Raw genomic sequence first — 19,376 nt, 5'->3', positions numbered from 1 at the left:
GGGGTGTAAGGAGGGGGTGTGTGTGTGTGTGTGTGTGTGTGTGTGTGTGTGTGTGTGTGTGCGCGTGTGTGTGTGTTTTGTGCTGGGCAGGTAAATTGAATATCAGCATATCCTGTGGACTGTCATCCTCACCCTCCCTCTTCCTCTCACTGCAGTGTGCAGGCTGCATCTCAATCGATTAACGTAAATGGTACAATTGGAACAAACATCACTGATGCCTTAAAGAAACTCTTTTACGTTTTAGTGCATTTCAGCATGTGCATGTATTTTTACTTGTGCTTGGGAGTGTTTGTCATTAGGTGCACCGGTGTATGTGTGTACACAGAATTTGAGTTACGTTCAGCAGAGGTGGGCTGGGTATTGGGCGAGAACCTGAGCAGTAATCCAGCCGGTTAGTTCCCAAGGAGCCATTTAAAATGAGCGGAGGCATTAGAGAGAGTTTGGATGAGGAGGTCAGGATTTTCCTTTAATCCTCACACGGCTGCTGGCAGAGGAGAGTGACGGGGGCAGAGAGGCGGCAAACTGCACTACTGTCACAGTGTGTTTGGGGAGGGGAGAGGTTGGCACTGTGCCACTGTAACACTGTTATGTTTTTAAAAAAAACACTGGACACTAATTACAGTCAGTTAGCATGGCACTGAGGTTACATAGCTGCACAGATATAGACACATGCACATAGACAAACACCAACTAGATGTATATTAACCTTCTGATGTGTATAAAACCACAGAAACATATTGGCTCGCTCACTCACACACACACACACACACACATCCATCCACACAAACATGAGAGGGCTTAAAAAACAGTCCAGATATCACCCACAATCCCTTTGTTTAATGGAGTCCTGTTTCATTAATGAAAAGCTATTGTGTATAAATGTCCAGATCAGCCACATAAACACACACACACACACACACACACACACACACACACACACACACACACACACACACACACACACCTCCTGGCCTCCTCACCAGGCCCATGGATAAGGGGCATTACAGTAAAGTAGCAGGTGCCTAGCCATCGCAGCCGTGCACGGACTGATTTGATGGTAATCTATAATCTGTAAGGCTTTGATGCCACCGCTGTGCTTATCAGCCAGGTTTGTTTGGCCAGGCTCAGAGCGCTGGTTTTAACAGGATGACAACACTGCGTGATTAACCTTTGGTGGTTTTTCAGCGCTACTCTTTTTTTTATCATTGCTGCTGTTTTTATTTATGCATGAACGGCTTCATGGTTTTATGGGGTGTGTGTGTGTGTACAGGTATTTCAGTGTGTGAGTATGTGGTTTTTTTCTGTAGAGTGGTGAAATGTTGTCATACTATCTAAAAGAATTGTTTATTGTAATGAGTCATTGACCATAGGCCTCTCCGTCCTCAGATCTTTTCCTCTGCTGTTAATTTTGTCTTTAGTACAGGACACCGAGTCTGTATTGTTAATACAGTGTTAAACATTAAAGGTCCATGTTGTATAAAGGTAGATGTCCATGTGTTGTTTGATCATAAAGCAGGTCTAGCTTCTATATTAATACTGTGAAAGTATCAAAGCACTTAGTCCACAGAGAAATACACACAGCCTGTATTCAGAAACTGAGTCTTAAAGTGAGCCGTCAGGACTTCTGGAACTTTGTGATGTCACAACAAAGCAGTCACCGCCTTTAGCCATGCCCCACGCCCCGCCCACCTGGACCAACTGTCCAGCCCTGCAGGATTTGTTTTCTCTGAGTGTTTACCTGAAATCTGCTGTATTTTTAGTAGATCACTCAGAAAACAGTGAGCCAATCAGAAGAGAGGCTCAGAGCCTCCTCTCTTCTGATTGGCTCACTGACCTGTTGTTACTAGAGCTCCAGAGAGAAGCCTGAGAGAGGAGATGTAAGACTACACTGAGATGGTTTCTGGTTCTTACAACCACAAATATATCTTCTTATAGATCAACACTTCAAATAAAAGTGTAAAATATGGGACCTTTCAGGCAGATTTTCTCTTATACATATGTCATTTAGGTATTCTTCACCATCTCTCTTTATCTCTCATATAATCTAGTCTGTGCCAGAGAAGTTGTGTATTCTCTATAATGGCATTATAAATCCATATTTGTTGATGATTCCACCATGTCACCGTGCGCTGGCTGGAAAAGCAGCAGACAGTGAAGCTGTTGGTGGTGACATATACAGCTCACATGGCGCCAACTGCTTTTATTGGACAATAATGGGAGACTGCCATGGATGACTTACAGGGACGCAGCCGCAACCCTCCATATGGAGGGGGTTTTTATTTGAACACTGGACGCTTGGTGCACAAGTGTGGCTGGTTTCGCTGTAACGCATGTGAGCCAATGTATGAAGGTTTCACACCACAGCAACACCTAGAAGTGTGTTTGGGTGCAGCTTTGGGGTGTATGAATGATTGTGTTTGTGCCTCATGATTTCTAAATCGTGTATCATAGGTGAAGCAAGGTGGGATCTAAGTTTTCATGTACTGTATATACACCTGTCTGTGGTTGTGAGTGTGTTAGTGTGCTTGTCCCAGTTCCTGGTGAACTTGTGTGTCACACAGTCACTTGGTAAAACTGGGTTGACTTGGGGAGCTCATGTTATGATGCTAATTATGTTAGCTCCACCATATCAGAACAGGATGTCAGGTTATTGCTATTGCTACATGTTGAGCTTGTTTAGATTAGACAATAAGGCAGCCGCTGGAGAAGTCGGCCCTCGTCAGCTCATTACGTGGTCGTGGGATGAAGTGAGCCAGCTAATGAGTTAACAGTGTTAGGTTATCAGATTAACCTGGGCACGCACCTCCAACAGCATTACTGCACTGTGGAATTTACACTGTGCCTATGTGAAACTGTGATGTACCCCTAATGCATTTATACACATAATAATAGGCTTAGTAAGTCCTTTATTTTCAGCAAAATAAATGTAATGAGAGTAAATGACTAATGCAATGTGTAGTCGAGGTTACAGCAGATACTGTATCAAACTCAGCTGTTTTATTTTATTCGGTGTCACCTGTTGGTCATCAGCTGTTTTTGTGCGAGTCACATGCTGTCTAGCTTCCTCAGTAAGTAGTCACCATCCTGTCTCCTCTGGCAGGTACTGGAAGTGTCGTGTCAGCCCTGTGATAGCCCCCTTCAACTTCCTCCTTCTCCAAAGATAAAACTTCCCCTTGTTTAGAGGCTGTGGAAATACACTGCAGCGGAAAAGATATTAGAATGTGGTTAAGGTTAGTTATGTGGTGATAAATGGGAATTCAGGCTAATTATAAACGGCAGTACGTATTACAGGAGTATTTCATGTTCCTCTTGAGAGCCAGGTTCTCTCTGCTCTACTTTCTCCCTCTCTCTCTCTCTCTCTCTGTTGATGTCCATCTCGGGCACCTGGGAGGAAGCAGCTGTAGGTGGTGATTACAGTTCAGAGACTCCAAAATAACCTCTCCTCCTCCCAGCTCGCGCTCTCTCCCTCTTTTCTCTCCTTCTCAGCCACCCTCTCCCAGCCTTCTTTTGTCTGAATCACCCCATCATCCAAAGAACAAATGTAAGAGTAAAAGCAGACAGACAAAAGAAGAAAGATTCAAACTGCTCTGAATTACTCCACTTCTCTGCTCCTCGTCTCACAGGGGCTTCATTATTGTGTGTTCCTGTGGTTGTGTAGCCATGTAAATAAAGTGACTAATACACACTGCCTGGCTCATCAATATGAGGAACGGTGGGCTCAGCTCATACAGATGAACACAGGATGAATAATGTTAGCTGAGCATTGCTGCATGTGACCGCCCCTCTCTCCACCCACATCCAGTGTGTGTGTGTTTGTGTGTGTAACTGTGTGTGCATGTGTTTACTGTGCTAAAGCTCCCATCAATCACACGCCCATCACCTTTCAGCAAGCTACACACACACACACACTTACACATACACACACTAACACATACACACTCCTGCTGAGTTTATTAAAAGTCAGTGTGTTATCACTGATCTGTCTGACAACAGCTGTACACCAGTGCACACATGCACACACACATGCACACACACACACACACACACACACACACACACATACACACATACACACATACACACATGCAGTCAGCTCTAACACAACCATCAACCGTCATGTTGGTGGGAGACAAGAGGAGCTGGTCCCCGGGACAGAACTGTCTTTCTTTCCTCTTCCTCTCGGCTACGGAGCACATCTCCACAGTGGAACAGGAAGGTCGGTTAGCGGGGTCACGCTCTGCCCAGTGGAATTCCCCCTGAACTGCAGGGAGTTTGCAAGGGCAAAACACATCTCTGTTTGACCCAGTTCAGACACCGTAGTGTCAGAGACACAAAGAGCAAGCTCCTCTTCTACCCACGCTGTGTCAGCTCTAGCAGAGTCATGTCGTTACAACTACAACAACAGTAATGTGACTGGTGAAATCAGCACTGACCTAAAGCAGGGCTAGATTGACTGGATGTCCTTGGTGAAATTCTGCCCATGTGCCCCTTAGCAAAACACTGAATCCCAATGTATGTGGTCTTCCCGGAGGAAGACAACCTTCCAGGAACTCCCACAAGAAGCATTATGTAATATAACTTATTAAAAAACTGGGGTCACACGCACAGGTCACCAGGAAATATTAGTTTTACAGTACCAGAAAGGCTGCTCTGATAGATAGTCATCATAATCAGAGATGTAGGTTTTGCCCTCAGGACAGAGACGTTATCAGATCGGGGTCTTAAGTGTTTCTACTTGGGAGTACTTGACATGAAAAAGAAAGGAGGCTCTATCCCAGAAAACATCTGGCTTGTTCCCTGTTAAATGACTTCACATTATGGCTGACATCACATGGGATAGTCCCGAGAGTCCGGTCCAATGATTGCAGTGTGCTTGGGTAATCGAGGTCCCACCCTCACACACAAGAAACCCTGGTCTGTCTCCATCCTGCAGCCTCAGGGGGTAGCAACCAACATCTGACCAGAGCAGGAAAGAACATGACTAAGCTGAATGAAGGACAGGACAGCTGTATGTAACTTACATACCCTCAGAAAGCAACAGCATTGATTGGCTGGCAGTTGCATGAGGCTCACTGTTTCAACATACTGCACATCAGAGTCTTGGTCTTGGTTGACTTATTTGTCCATTTCCACACTCAAAAGCTACAATTCATTTTTCTCTTGTTTACAATGCTGGAATGCACTAAGTGTGGTGATATAACAGAGTACATAAGAGCCCCACAGCAGCACTGTTTGACTCACTGTAGGCCCATTACCATAGATGGCAGAGGGGAGTGAGAGATCTGTGCCTATCGATTGCCCCAGCTCGACTGTCGATACTCCCCTTCAAATTCTGACACAGCCAACTAATGGTCTCTGGGGTCAGTGGCAACCAGACACACGCCCACGCACCATCCCAGCACCTCTGGGTGTAATGGACAAAAGAGGGCCCATCGATACATCAATACACGACGACCTGCATTTACCTGCTGCCTCAGCCATTTCACCAATCAGCAGCATGTTGAGAGGGCGCATTAACAATGGTGCTGCTCACTCAGACTGTGATTTGTAATCTGTCCGCCCCTGCTCTACAAATCAACGTTTACGTATTAGTTATAGCAAGTACAGTCGTGGTATTGAGCTAGAAAAAGCAGCGCAGTGGATGACTCTGACCCCCTTACACACAGTGTAGGTGAGGTCCTGCAACATACTGTATATACACACACACGGACGCAGTGTTTCTCGCCTGGTTTAGCAAGGCAGATTTTGGTAACTGTCCATCCGACACGCCGTCTGTGGTCCAACCTCATGGTCATTTAACAGCAGGGTAATGGGGTGAACGGTACTGGTTGACTGCTCTTCAGCTCTGGTTGCCCCGGAGGCTGGTGTTGTGGGGAGAGGGGGCAAACCCTTCCTGATCACACGGGGAAAGGCCACTTTGCCTGGGGAGAAAGGAAAGGACGTTGGAGGGGGGGAGACTGAGGTGACAAAAGAGCTTTTGTAGATGTAAGTTTACGGCATTAACCCCTTTCTCCTCCCCGCTTCACATGAATAACAAGAAACCACTGTGACAACTGCCTCAGGGTGGTGTGTTCGATTATGTGTTTTTTGTGTGTGTGTGTGTGTGTGTGTGTGTGTGTGTGTGTGTGTGTGTGTGTGTGTGTGTGTGTGTGTGTGTGTCAGGGGTTGTGCAGGACATTTGGCCTCAGGAGTCTTGTGACAGAGCTGACATTCTGAAGAAATGAGAAAGCGGTCAGCTGTTGTCAAAATGCCACAAAGAGGAGGATTTTCTACAAAAAGGAAGAGCTCTCGCTGCACTTTTGCATGTTAGTGTCAGAATTAGTGAAGCCACAGTAGGTTGTCAACATGGATCTCGGCCGCGGCGTCATTGAGGTGTGCTGACCTGCTGATTGCTATAAACGGGAAACTGGCAACTGTTGTAAAATTAGATGTAACCAAAAAACAAGAAGGCACTTCTGGGTTATTTCTGCACTTCCACCTGTCTGCGTATGTGCATACAAGTGTGTACAAATGTGTGTGTGTGTGTGTGTGTGTGTGTGTGCGCTGCCTGTTGCCCTGCGGCCTGTCCCCTCTATGGGACATCTGTCAGGCAGAGCCACAGTGTCAACACCTAACCTTAACTGAGGCACAGGCTACCACAGAACACACACACACACACACACACACACACACACACACACACACCAATATAAACGTCATCCGTTGCCGTCACTCTTTTTATTTATGTCTTTCTTTCCTCCCGTCACATCCTCGTTGTCTCTTAGCTTCATTTTATTATTATTCACTTGATTTTTCCTCTTTCAACAGCCACCCTCGTTTCAACCTTTTACGTCTCCTTTTCCCAGCCGTCGTCTCTCCTCTGTGCTCTCTGCGTCTCCCTCTCTCTCAGTCTCTCTGACAGTTTGTGACACTCCCTCCCTGGGGCAGCCATCAGTTCAGATGAGCATCGTATGTGACAGGCCAGCTTTGTCTTTTTAAGCCATTAGCAGTTCCTCTCCTCCCACCTTTCCGTCGCTCCCCTCCATTTACCTTTTCCTCAGTCTTTTTGTGTTTGTGTGCGCACATCTCTTGCTGCTGACTGGCAAACTCTGTATTAATCTACATAACAAACACGACTGGAGTGAAGAATTGATGAGTGTAAATACGTGACAGTGCTGATGACAGTTATGTTCAGTCTCCTTAATGAACTGACGGGATTTACTGATGCCAGTGATAAGTCTGTGCAGTAAGGTATACCTACAGGTAAGCAAGATTTAATGAGATTTTCCAGTTGGAGGATTGTTTGGCAGTGTACTTTCCCTCACTCTTCATGGGCCAGTGTAATTCTCCCTGCTCTGTACTCCCCCACAGTAAACTGTCAAGCCTAATACAGGCAGGAATGTCCAGTCACCTGCTCCTAAAATGCAACAGCCCTGTGCTACACTAACCTAATATAGACCTGCACGACACAAGCAGGTTGGATAACACCGTTATTGCTCATTGCATATATTTAAACACACACCTCAGTATGTCCCAGCTCAGCTGTTGGCCCACAGTGCTACAGTGTGGAAACTAAAATCATGCTACACAGTTATATGATATGATTATATTATGTTTAAATTTGATATAATCATATGATTTTTAAAAAAAAATATGTCAAGATATGAAAACTTGATGGATTATTTGTTAGTTGTAACTATGTTTGTTGGATAGAATGGATAATATGATCTCTAAATTTAATTTGAAATGAATGCATGATCCGGCACAGCAAAAACTAACAGGCTAACAGGCATAAAGAAAGACTGGTAGCATTTCAAGTGTGTTAGCAATAACTTCAAAGCCCTTAGCTGTCTGACCCATGTGTGTCCGCAGCAGCTTTTATACAGAGATCGTGATATATTGCTGTTAAGAAGACAACTCATTTGCTTGTTTACACTGAACCAAACAGCGCTAGTATAATGCTGGTATTTTAGATAGCTTGCCTGCTTTGAAAAAAAAAAAAAGAGGCATCCTGTCCCGTACAGACAGCACATTCTGTGTTCATACCTTTTATACCAGTATAACAGCAAGGCAGAATAAAGGTGCTACATTCCCGCCTTGAACGGGCTGGGTAAAAGGGGATCAAACTGTGAAGTTGTATTCTATTGTCTAACAACACATAGAGCAGACTCAACAGTTTGGCCTGCCTCTTGTTGATGATAAATGATTATCACACCTCTGGATTCATTCGCCTGTTGCCTGCTGTACACTTTTAATACACAAGTGGATGATTTTCTCATGGGCTCAAACTGTATCTGCTGACCCCGTCGTGCTGCTGTCGTTAGCGTTGAAGTGGCTGGATAAAAAGGAAACAAGCTATGTAATGAAGTTTGATTCTACTGATGTAACTGACTACATTTAAACGGGCTGAATACCTCTAGGCGGTTGCTCTAATAATATCGTCAAAGGGCCTCCACTCAAAATGTCAGGCCTAGACACAAACTGGCAAAATCAAAGGGAGGAAGACCATTATACTACTGTGCAGCCCTCAGAAGTCATCAGTCTGTAACTACAGGCTGAATGGAGTCTGACAGCAGAGGTGGCAGAGACATTTCATTTGTTCTGCGACACTCCAATGAGACTTGACGGAGACTAATGTAACATTAGGCAGGTTTGTGTTTGGTTGCCTCCCTGGTGTTACAGAGGTGCTGCAGCCGCTAACGGAAGGGAAACAACTGTTTACCCAGGTGTTTGCCGATGCTTTCCTGTGCCGCCTAAATATTTGTGTTGCTGTTTTGGTGTGGTGATTTCCAATACATTCATCAGTGAATAATATCAAACCAAATACACGTTAGAGCTCAAGTAACATAGTTTGTTATGACTTTACAGGCCTGATAACTGAGACAAGGGAAAAAACAGTGACAGATCAACTGTAAAAAAGAAAAAGAAAAAAAAAAGTATAAAAATGGAGCAGGGGGGTAAAAGAGAGAGCAGGAGGAAGGTTGTTGCCAGAAGCGTGCCTGCAGGTTTTCTGGGCTTACTAGAATCAACAGCAGATGTTTCCTCTCCTCACCTCTCTGTTTTTTTCTCCCCCCGCTCACCCACCTCACCTTCTGTTTCGCTGCTCTCTCAGTCACCTGCCTACATCGTACAAAGCCCAGGCTAGTTTTCTGGGTGGGCATTCTTTCACCAGAGACCTGCTGAGTGTTTGAGAACTGGAGCAGGCCTGTTCACTGATGGAGAGGGAGAGATGGTGCAGAGATACTGTAAGTGGGTAGCGTGTGTTGGTAGGAGCTGTAAAGAGTAGCATGAGTTCTTCAGGACCTTTTTCTTTTAGGTGAACGTGTTACTCATCTGATAGTTGATGGATATGCAGCCAAGGTCATGTGACCACCCATAACAATTGAGAGCCTTCCACATGCCAAGCATGCCTTTTAACGGCACACACACACACACACACACACACACACACACACACACTCTTCATTCTCACTTAGGTGTACCAGAGTTATTACCTTGGATGGGTCTGTCTCACCTCCAACATAAACATGGGTTGGGAGACTAGTGTAAACTTGGTGGCCAGGGCATTGCTGTGGATCGTGTGTGTGTGTGTGTGTGTGTGGTGTGATCACACCCTCCGGTCCCTACCAGCCCACCTGGCCTTATTTAGAAGAGCTGAGAGGAGCCAGAGGCAGCAACTCTCCGAGGACGCCCGGTGTAGCAGAATGTGTGTGGCTCATCACCGTGCTCATTAACCCCGGAGAGAAATACTGTGGCCTGCCACTACGATTCGGCCCTGGAAGAGTCTGTGACCAGAAATACAGTCTATTGTCTGGGTGTCATTTCGGTACAACAGCACTATTAGGACTAACCCAGCGTAATAAAAGCATTTGGCCTAATAAGAAACACATTTAATAGACAAGGTTTTGTAATTTTCTTTTTGAAAAGCTTTCCACAATCTCCAGGGTGCAGTTGGGTCTTTTTTTTGCTTTTACTAACACACATTAACACCCACTGACTTCCTTTACACTTGGAAGTGTCATCATGCAGATTAAGAGAACAATAGCCACCATTAGCATTAGTGTTATCATGGAAAGTGCTCATCAGATGGGAGATGAGTGACCCAAGGAGGTCTATTAGCGCACGTGCTAAAACCTTGATCAGCATCATTAGGAAGACAAGAGCCCATTGTCTTCTAGCTCACCTCTGATGAGCTGTGCTCCACAGGTTGTTGTCGTGCTTTGTCTTTGATGGAATAATCTTACCTAACTGTCTGCCTTGTATTTTCCAAGTTGAATTTGCTGACTTTACAGCTCTAGTAGTCGTGGTACATGTAAATACACAACTGCACCAAAAGGGACTAATTCCCATGAGTGCCAACTGCTATTTTTACCTCCATGTCGATGTTGTGCGTCTGCTTTTTTGCTCTCCCAGACAAACTTAGAACAATGAGTAAGAGGCATTTGATGTTGTTTCAGGAGTTCTTAGAGCTGAATGTTGTGCTGTGTATCTATGGAGAACGACACAGATACACAGCAGTGCAGGATATGACTGGTGCTAGATGTGACTGGCCTGCTCTGGTATGGTTGGCAGACACTTGACTTGGCTTAACTGGGACCCCTAGTGCCCTCAACAGCTAACTGAGTATGTGAAGGGATACTGTTATGTGTTCACAGTTATATCTATTAGCTGCTTTAACCAACCAGCTTGTCTGACCTGAATGGGTTAGAAAGTTAGAGGCAGCCTGCGAACAAGCTAACGATGAAAAATCCCCAATTCTTTTGTTGTGTTATCGGCACTCGAGTTGACCTTCCTGGCTCTGTGGGAGGAAGGCTGTTGTTTTAACAAAACCAGCGGCGTTTACCTCAGAGCTGAATGAGGCGCCTCACCTTGAGACGGCATACTTGAGGTTTTGAATGGCATGGCTTTGTTTTACTTTGGTTCAAGCTGGGGTTTTTTGTAGTGGTTGGCTTCCCTGAGAAAATGGCATTGCAGAGCCGCAAGGGCAGACTCTGTGACGACAGGGTCTGTGCTCTTTGAGGATGCCTGTGGTAGTTTCACCGCTGCCTGCCTGGCCCTGAGCTCCAAATGAGATAAGTGGTGTACCTCAGTGAGGGAGCCTGCACCGAGGCTAAATATAGAGACACAAGAGAGGTAGAAGGGCAGACAAAAGAGTTGCTGCTGCTCATGATGAGTCAATCTGTCTAATCACAAGCAGAATAGCAGCAGACCTCAGAAGACGTGTCAGTCAGAAATTAGTAGCAGGGAGAGAACATATCCTTTGATCTGCCTCTTTAAGAGCCAAACTCAGAGAAAAGTGTTTTGGTTGGACATTCCAGACATACCACCTACGTGTTCTGGTATGGGGCTGTCGGCCTGCACCTAAGACGTATAGGTTTCGGGTTCCTTACAGATGTTCTTATAGCTAATGAATCAAGATAAAAGCCCATTTCAGACGGTAATGTGTTTGTTCACAGGCTATATATGTTTCTCTGTGTCCCCATCCAAAGCGCAGTTATTAAGCCAGTCACTCACACCTTGAAGGCCTCCAAGCACAGAGATAGCTCACTCCCACAGAGGTTGAGATACTGCCATTCCCGTCTGGCATGCCTCAGTGTATGAAAACACAAACCACGCGATCTAGTGTTGTACCAGAACACGGCAACAGTGACTTTAAGTTCCTGAAATATTCATTAATCAGGCCAGGATCAAATAGCACAAGCTTTAAATAAGTGTCGGGGAGTTTACACAATTACAGGGGAGAATCTAGAAGAAGGAAACTGTGTTCAGATCCGTGACGACACGTCTGCCGAGGGGATCCTCTCCAACAGGATAACGCTGGGCCTGTTTTGGGAGTGACCCACCCAGTCACCCATTCCTTTGCTAGTAATTGATACAGCATGGCAGGTGTCATAACAACACATCCCCGTCCACAGCAAGCATGTGCAAGTGTGGCTGACATGGACTGTCTGTGTCTGGCACTGCCCTTCAATAGACCCCTGGGAACTTTGTTAGGGGGACATGTGACGGTGAGGGTGGAGAAATTCAAGCAGCTTTGGCTTCAGTTGTTTACTAGGGTATCACTGAAGGGGACTCCAGCCGCTGCCAACTGCAGCTTGTATGTGTAGCATGATGCAAAGATGCGTAGGTGATGAGTAAACGACGTATGGAGCGGCTCACACATCGGCTTGTTTGCAGACATCAGTAATTCTGTCAGGAATAGAAACTCTTTGAATGGACCAGGATGCTTTAGGTCTTCATGGGTAAATGTCTTGTTTATCATGTGACATGGATAGCTACATTTAAGACATAATAGGTTGAGGCTACTGAGCTCACAACACAAGCTCGATGGCTGCAGATTCACTGCATGTTTCTGTGTGTGAACATGTGATCTGTGGTCAGGGGTTACAAACTTAAACCCACAGCCGAGGCTACAGCCTATTATTTTCTCAGGTGTTGAACAACCTACAACCTATGTAAGAAAGCAAACTTTGAGAAGTAAGCAATTCACTTCCTCCACCTACCATTGCTTTCTCTCTCAGATGCGTAGGAGTCATCCTCCTGTTGTGTGCTAGTATGCTAGCGCTAATGAGGCCAGCTGTCCAAACGCTCAGCCGGTCAGCCAGAAGGGACCGCAGCCTTTGTTGATGCTAGGTGTTACATCTACACACACTTTTGTTTCAACACCGCCAACCATTTGGCACAGGAAGAGCATCTCCGTTCACTCCCCACACCACCCTTCATGCTTTACTCTTCCTCTCACCCTCTTTGCTGTACTTCGCAGCTCTCGCTTATATTATCGCGCTCACCGTTGCCACCTCCCGTCTGAACCCACCAGCACATTGATTTTTCTCTCCACAGCTTTATAGTCGATCATTTTCTCTTGACACTGCTGGTGGAGAGTGTTGCCTTTGTAATCGCTGACCTCAGCTCCACACCTGAGTGGCTGTGGCCCTAAACAGCCTCTCAGACTTGTCCTAAAGTACCGTCTGTTTCAGAATGAAGTGCACCCTGTTTGGGCTGCGGAACAGACAATACATCACCTGGCACAGTTGCTCCGACAGAAAGGAGAAGCAGGAACAGGGAGACAAGAGAGAGGGGAGAGAGGAACAAGTACAGAGGAGTTCTCACAGTGCGATGTAAATCTAATTAATTATCAGTTTATTTGTTCGAGGTCCCAGCTTTGTGGCTAAGAACATTACATAGACTATTGCATGCAGAGTAATCCAGGTACAAAAGGATGTTGAAAACTACAATGTGGTGGCAATCACATCATTGTTAAGAAAAAATATTGTGAAGTGAGAAATAATGTGAGGAGAGGAAAGAGGTTGCGAATGAAATAGCTCTCCTGATGAACCCCGATAGGATTTCGCAGCTGCAGCACAGCGGCATTGACCCTGTGAACGACTCGCCAAATAACAGTGCTTCTCCCTCCTCCTCCACTACCTTTCATCCCTCCGCCCCCACACCTCCCTCCTCCCGCCTCCCCCTCAGCCTGAACCTTTGCACGTCTATGGAGTCTGTGTGAATACCAACCGGTTGTAATGACCTGCACAACGCAAGAGACAAAGGGAGAGACCTCACCAAAACAATTCTCATTGATTGAAACAGAGGATCGTGATTCTCCCAGATCCGCCTCCTCCCCAACAAAAAACATTAGCAGCCACTTCAGAAAGAGGTGGGCGAGTGGGGTTGGGGTGAGGAGAAGAGAGAGAGAGAGAGAGAGAGAAAATGTTCAGGTGCTTTGTACTGGCAGTGCATATTCAGCGAGTGAATGCAGGTGGTGTGTTTATGTGCGAGTGCTGTGTGTGGTGTGTGTGATGTGAGATGAAGTAGCCGGAGAGGTAGTTTCAGTGCTGCAGCCCGGGCCCTCTGCTGACTGGGCTGCTCTCACTGGAGAATTGATTTGGCCTCCGAGAGGATCTGTAGCTCTCTCAGTGGAACAGAGGGATGGAGGAGGGAGGGAGGGAGATGGAAGAAGAGTGGGTGGAAGTAACACAGGTGGAATTGAGAGATGGAGGAACAGGGTGGAAATGAGAAGAAGACGCAGGAACACACACACACACACACATCTGAAGAAGACAGTCGGTCAGGAAAATTTACTCCCTGTAATAACCCTCTCTGTAGGTTGGCTGTCTCTGTGTCTCCTGGCTCCTTCAGCCCATAACACAAACGACCAGGTCACACCGACTCCCACACAACACACACACCACTTCAGCCTGCAGTCTAATGATCTCACACGCTGGTACTGTCTGCGTCTGCAAGTGTCTAAGTGTGAATTTTCTGTTTCTCCGCAACACGGAGCCCGATGTTCCAGAGCTTGTTTTCACTGCAGATTCAGATCCTTCTCCAGGTTTCGTTTGATTTCTTTTATATACATTGAAGCATCAAAACAGCCAGTTGCATTACTCTTAACAGCCCTCATTCACTGTGTTGTTAGTGCCCCAGCTGTCTTATTCTCTCCTGCTTTAACAACCCACTCTCCCCATGGGGATCATTTAAGTTTCATCTAATCTACTGAAGTTGGGCCATGATGTATTTAATTGGCATTTCCAGCTAACAGCCCTCTCCTCCTTCCAACCATTCCCTTTAATAGTTTTGACATTTATATTTAACCTCCCCAACTCATGGCCTTTCACATTCAGCACTCATAATCAAGAAGCACATACAGCACACCTCCTATTATCTTTATTAAGGATAAAAATACTGAATGTGTGTAGCCTCTCCACTCTCTTCTTAAGACTAATTAAAGAGTTGACACAATCAGACTAGTCATTCTAACCTCTGCCCCCCTCCATCGTGTCCCCTCATGCAGTGACGAACTACAATAATGTGGTGGAGGCCGGCTCAGACTCAGATGACGAGGACAAGCTGCACATTGTGGAGGAGGAAGGCAGCCTGGCAGACGGGGCCGACTGCGACAGCACCCTGCCAGACGACGAGCCCCCCAGGGAGCACTGCTGGGACCCAGGTGAGACCAAAAGCACACGCACGTCTACAATGAATCATGCGAATACACCATGCACCATCTTCCTACCCACTGTTTCCGCCATGTTCTGAAACGTTACCCACTTTCCTGCACAGTGTGAAAGTTCAGCAAGAGTTCACATTCAACCGTGTTTTCTGCTTTGAAATCTCTCTTTCCAAGAATGAGAGATAAATATAAGAACTTGATTCTTTTATTGAGAGTTGAGAGGGAAACATAAGGTCTGTCATGCCACTTGTGTCATTAAAATTACACTGACACATTTTACGCTTTTACACAACAAACGACAGGTGTTTTCACTCACTGTCAGTCATTAGCGCCTTTTAACATGATACATACTCCTTACTGCTCAGAATATGAGCAATAGTTACAAATTAATCCAGCACATAAAAGCAGATATGTCATGCAGCCTCTTTATGTTTTGTTATGACATCAATTGTGTGACTGTTGCTGTCTCATTCTGGCCTCAGCTGACGTGATACAGGCTAAGTTAAGAAATGTCTCGTTGACATCTGTACACAGTTAAGTACCAGGCTTTGTCTCATTGTGAGGCACAGAGCGTAAGGAAGCAGGTACTGCACGCAGTGGATATCCAACTAAGGCAGGAAGTGCGATATTAAACAAAGACAATGCCAACAGAGGGAGAGACCTTCAAGTACAGAAAATAGCCTTGTGACCAAAGAGCCAGCGGAGAGCTTTATGGCACTGGTGGGCATTAGAGGGGCCACAGTGAACTTCTTTTTACCTCAAACCCTGTGGAAGTGACATCAGAGGCAACTCACATCCACAGGAAGGGCTGACATCACATACACACACACACACACACACACACACACACACACACATACACACACACACACACACCCCTCCAAAACAACAATTGCAGGTGCTGAAAGATGTTGGTGTTTCAAGCTGGGCCCAAGGCTTCCACGCTGTGCTGCTGACCCCATACTGCATGTGCATATAAATCTGAGTCAGTGCACTTGTGACGCTGTTAGTTTCAGGTCTTTGCCAAGTACAGTATGTGCTGTGACAAGCCCATATGTAATTAGACACTTTGACGTGATATTCAACCGCAACAATATTTATTCTAGGGTGTTGCTTCTTGCAGATTTCGGCTGAATTTTTCATAGGTGAGAGATGTGTGAGACTGAGGGGGAGCTATGATGTAGCAAAAGGTCAAGTTAGCCCATGCGTGAATGTCCAGCGACCCATCGGTGTAACTTAGGGAGGGATTTTTAGAAATTCCTCTCCAGTGAGTTTACCTCAGTCAGTTTCAGTTGCACGGTTTCGGCTGCTCTTGCATACGTACACACAAACTGCAGACCTGTGCACAGCGTAGCCACCTATTCCCCAGACTATGCTGTCATTTTCATCACCGCTCTCCAGCTGTACCTCTGCGCATAAAGGGAAAGTTGGAGGAAGAATAATGTCATTGGTTTTGGCCAGAGCCTGTGAACATTAAACACTTCAAAAGCATAAGTTACACTGTAACAGCTCAGCGAGCTGGCTGTGCTCCACAGTTATGCCTGATCAGGCATATTTTCTTTTGCCTTCACTCATGTGCACACGCACACACACACACACACACACACACACACACACACACACACACACACACACACACACACACTTCTCTTTCGCACTCTCTCCAGCCCTCATCTCATACATCAAGCAACATCTTTGCTGTCACTCTGGGTTGGACTGATGAAACACAGTGAAAGCCACAGTCCTTTATACAAACACACTTCTCTCGTCTCTCATCCCTTCATCCCTTCATCCCTCTCTCTGTTGGTTTCACTAAGTCTCTGGCGCAGCCTTGAAAAATGACCACCACCCACTAATCTTCTCCTTAGCGTAGGCCAGTTTGCTTCAAATTAGAGCCTTGACACCCCTTCTCCTGAGACTGCTACGCTCCAAAACCAAATAGTGGTTTTTCAGCACTTTGCCATCTCTCCTTTCCTCCACTGCTTTTCTTTTTTTTTTACACTCCCATTCTCCCTCACCGTGTCTCTTGTTCTGAATCATTCCTCTTGATTATATGGTATCACGGGCCCCCTGCTCGCTGTCATTACTCATTCACTCCTAAATGATTATATAGTAGTGGAGCAGCCCAGAGTTGGTGCAGTAAACTGCAGCCTGGTCTCCTCTGAGAACAGGCTGACAAACTCCAGGGAGGAACAGGCAGAGGGAGAGTTGACCTGGGAGGGCTTCTACTTTGTATTTGATGAGTTGTAGAGCATGATTACATCTCAGAGAATGGGCAGGGTGGAGTTGGAGAGCTTTGAGATCGTGAGGCTGCAGTGGCACTCGCTGACAGCCAAAGACTGGGATTAACTGCATGGAAATAAAGAATAATGCTGCACAAAGATGAGCAGGTTCTATGTTGAGTGTGTTTGATGAGCACTCTAATGCTGCACTGCATTATTCCTGCTAGCAGTGAAGCTGCAAGGCTTTCAGGCACAATGACACTCAATATTTCCCCACTGTTGGCCTGACATGCTGTGATGATGTTTGATTGGTCTCAAATCCATTTGGATCATCTGTGCAGCAGGGACTCGGTGGACACACAGGAACACCTACATTCCTGCGTGCTATATGTCATGACGTGATGTTAAAACTGAGCCACCCCTCTGCACAGGAAAGGAAGGATCTCCAGAGAGCTGGGAAGACAGTCCAGAGGAGACACATTGCACAAATGTTTGATAGCACCAAGCCAAGGATAAGCAAATCATCCTCTATTTGGAAATAACACATCTATTTTCTGACCTAACCTCCACCTGATGGGAGATAGAGGTTAACATCTCAACTAATTGTTGTGAAACGTTTGTGCTGTTTCTGCAAATCCTCATAGATGATATGTCTTTCCCATCCAAGATAGAATCTATGACTGGGTCTGGACGCACGACCACAGGAAACAGTTGGGGCAAAGGTCAGCCAGGCCAGGAAATGCATCATGGGATAGCGTTGTATCGTGTTGCAGAGATGTGGGCAGAGAACGATGAGAGAGGAGTGTGGGAAAGAGAAAAGGAGAGAGTGGGTGGTCTGGTGATTTTTGTTCTAAGACATACTGTAGTTAGGTTACTCTACTTTTTTAGATCAGAGCTGCAACAGAACGTCCTGCTCCAACCTCACAGGGATCTGAGTTCTGGGGCTGATTTCCACTTGTGCAGTGGTGCATTCACATCCCTGCGTCAGCACATAAATGGTCTGTGTGATGTTTCATGTCAGGGGAGCAGCCTGATAACGCGGAGCCACCTCAGAGAGGCTGTGAACCCTTCTGGCCTCGCTCTGTACTTAACAAAGGACAGGAAAGACAAATACACACACACACACACACACACACACACACACACACACACACACACACACACACACACACACAAGCAGAGAAGACAACAGCTTGTCATACCTTTGCACCACAGACCCCCAGCTGGGACTCTACTTCACACACATGCTCAACATTTTGTAGCCTGGAGGTGTGAATGTGTGTTTGGATGCAGCCGTTGAGGAGCTAAACACCGTCAGATCAGCACTTTCCCGCATGCCATACATATTTTACAATGTCCTGTCAGCCAACTTAATTGTGAAATATAAAGCAATTCATTTAAAGGGATAGTTTGAATATGAAGCTACAGCCAGCTGCTGGTTAGCTTAGCTTAGCTTAGCTTAGTTTAGCATAAGGACTGGAAACAAGGGTCAGAGAGCCAGGCTAGCGGTTTCCACTGGTTTCCAGTTGATGCTAAGCTTAGCTAACTGAACACTATCTTAAGCTTGTGGCGATCACCCAAATTATGGACCAAATAATTTTTTTTTTGTGAGTATGACGAAAGTTATGATATTATATTTGTTTTGCACCTTGTTTTCAGTTTTAAGCATCTCATATACTCATTATGTTTTGTTTGTTTATTGTATTATGTTGTTTGTTTGTTTTTTCCTCCACACGCCACCAGTTCAGTCAGCCAGTTAAATGGCTTGTTTTGCCCGCTCTCAGTAGTCCAGCACAGTGACCTTTTTTTTTTTCATATGCCGATGCAAAACCAGTATGACGTCTGATGCCAACAGGTGAGCAGCAGAGAGAAGTTCATCCTCTATCCATGTGCCTACCTCTAGCTTTCTTTCACTGCTTTGGCATTACTGTGTGTTCAGAGTTAGAATAACCAGGGTTAATGGGATTGTATGCATGAAAACCTTCGTAGGGTTTGATCTCTATTTAGACGCTTCAGTCAAAACTGGTCCAAACCACTACAAGAATCATATTTAATGCTCAGATATGAGAGTGGTATTGATTTTTTCACCCAACTCTTTTAAAAAAATAAAAGAAAATGAGCATATATCATAAAATGTGGCAAACATGTCTAGGGGGTGTTATTTATGCTGTTGAGGTCATGGGAGAAAAGCTGTGTGATACATCGGGGGTTAGCAGCCCTTA

The 19,376-nt window shown here is 45.7% G+C and overlaps 1 protein-coding gene across 1 annotated transcript in view; it reads left to right on the top strand.

Moving 5' to 3' along the window:
* zeb1 (zinc finger E-box binding homeobox 1) overlaps nucleotides 1–19,376 on the top strand; it is a 49,330-nt gene that overhangs the window by 18,179 nt on the left and 11,775 nt on the right. Inside the window, exon 2 of the mRNA XM_022754080.1 lies at nucleotides 14,774–14,929. Within this exon, the coding sequence (XP_022609801.1) occupies nucleotides 14,774–14,929 (156 nt within the window). The remainder of the gene's footprint in view (nucleotides 1–14,773; nucleotides 14,930–19,376) is intronic.

The sequence above is a fragment of the Seriola dumerili genome, unplaced genomic scaffold, assembly GCF_002260705.1.
Source record: "Seriola dumerili isolate Sdu_G_001 unplaced genomic scaffold, Sdu_1.0 BDQW01000216.1, whole genome shotgun sequence".
In the NCBI taxonomy this organism is placed as follows: Eukaryota; Metazoa; Chordata; class Actinopteri; order Carangiformes; family Carangidae; genus Seriola; species Seriola dumerili.
The sequence above is the reverse complement of the archived record's forward strand: the minus strand, read 5'-3'. Positions and strand labels throughout refer to the sequence as shown.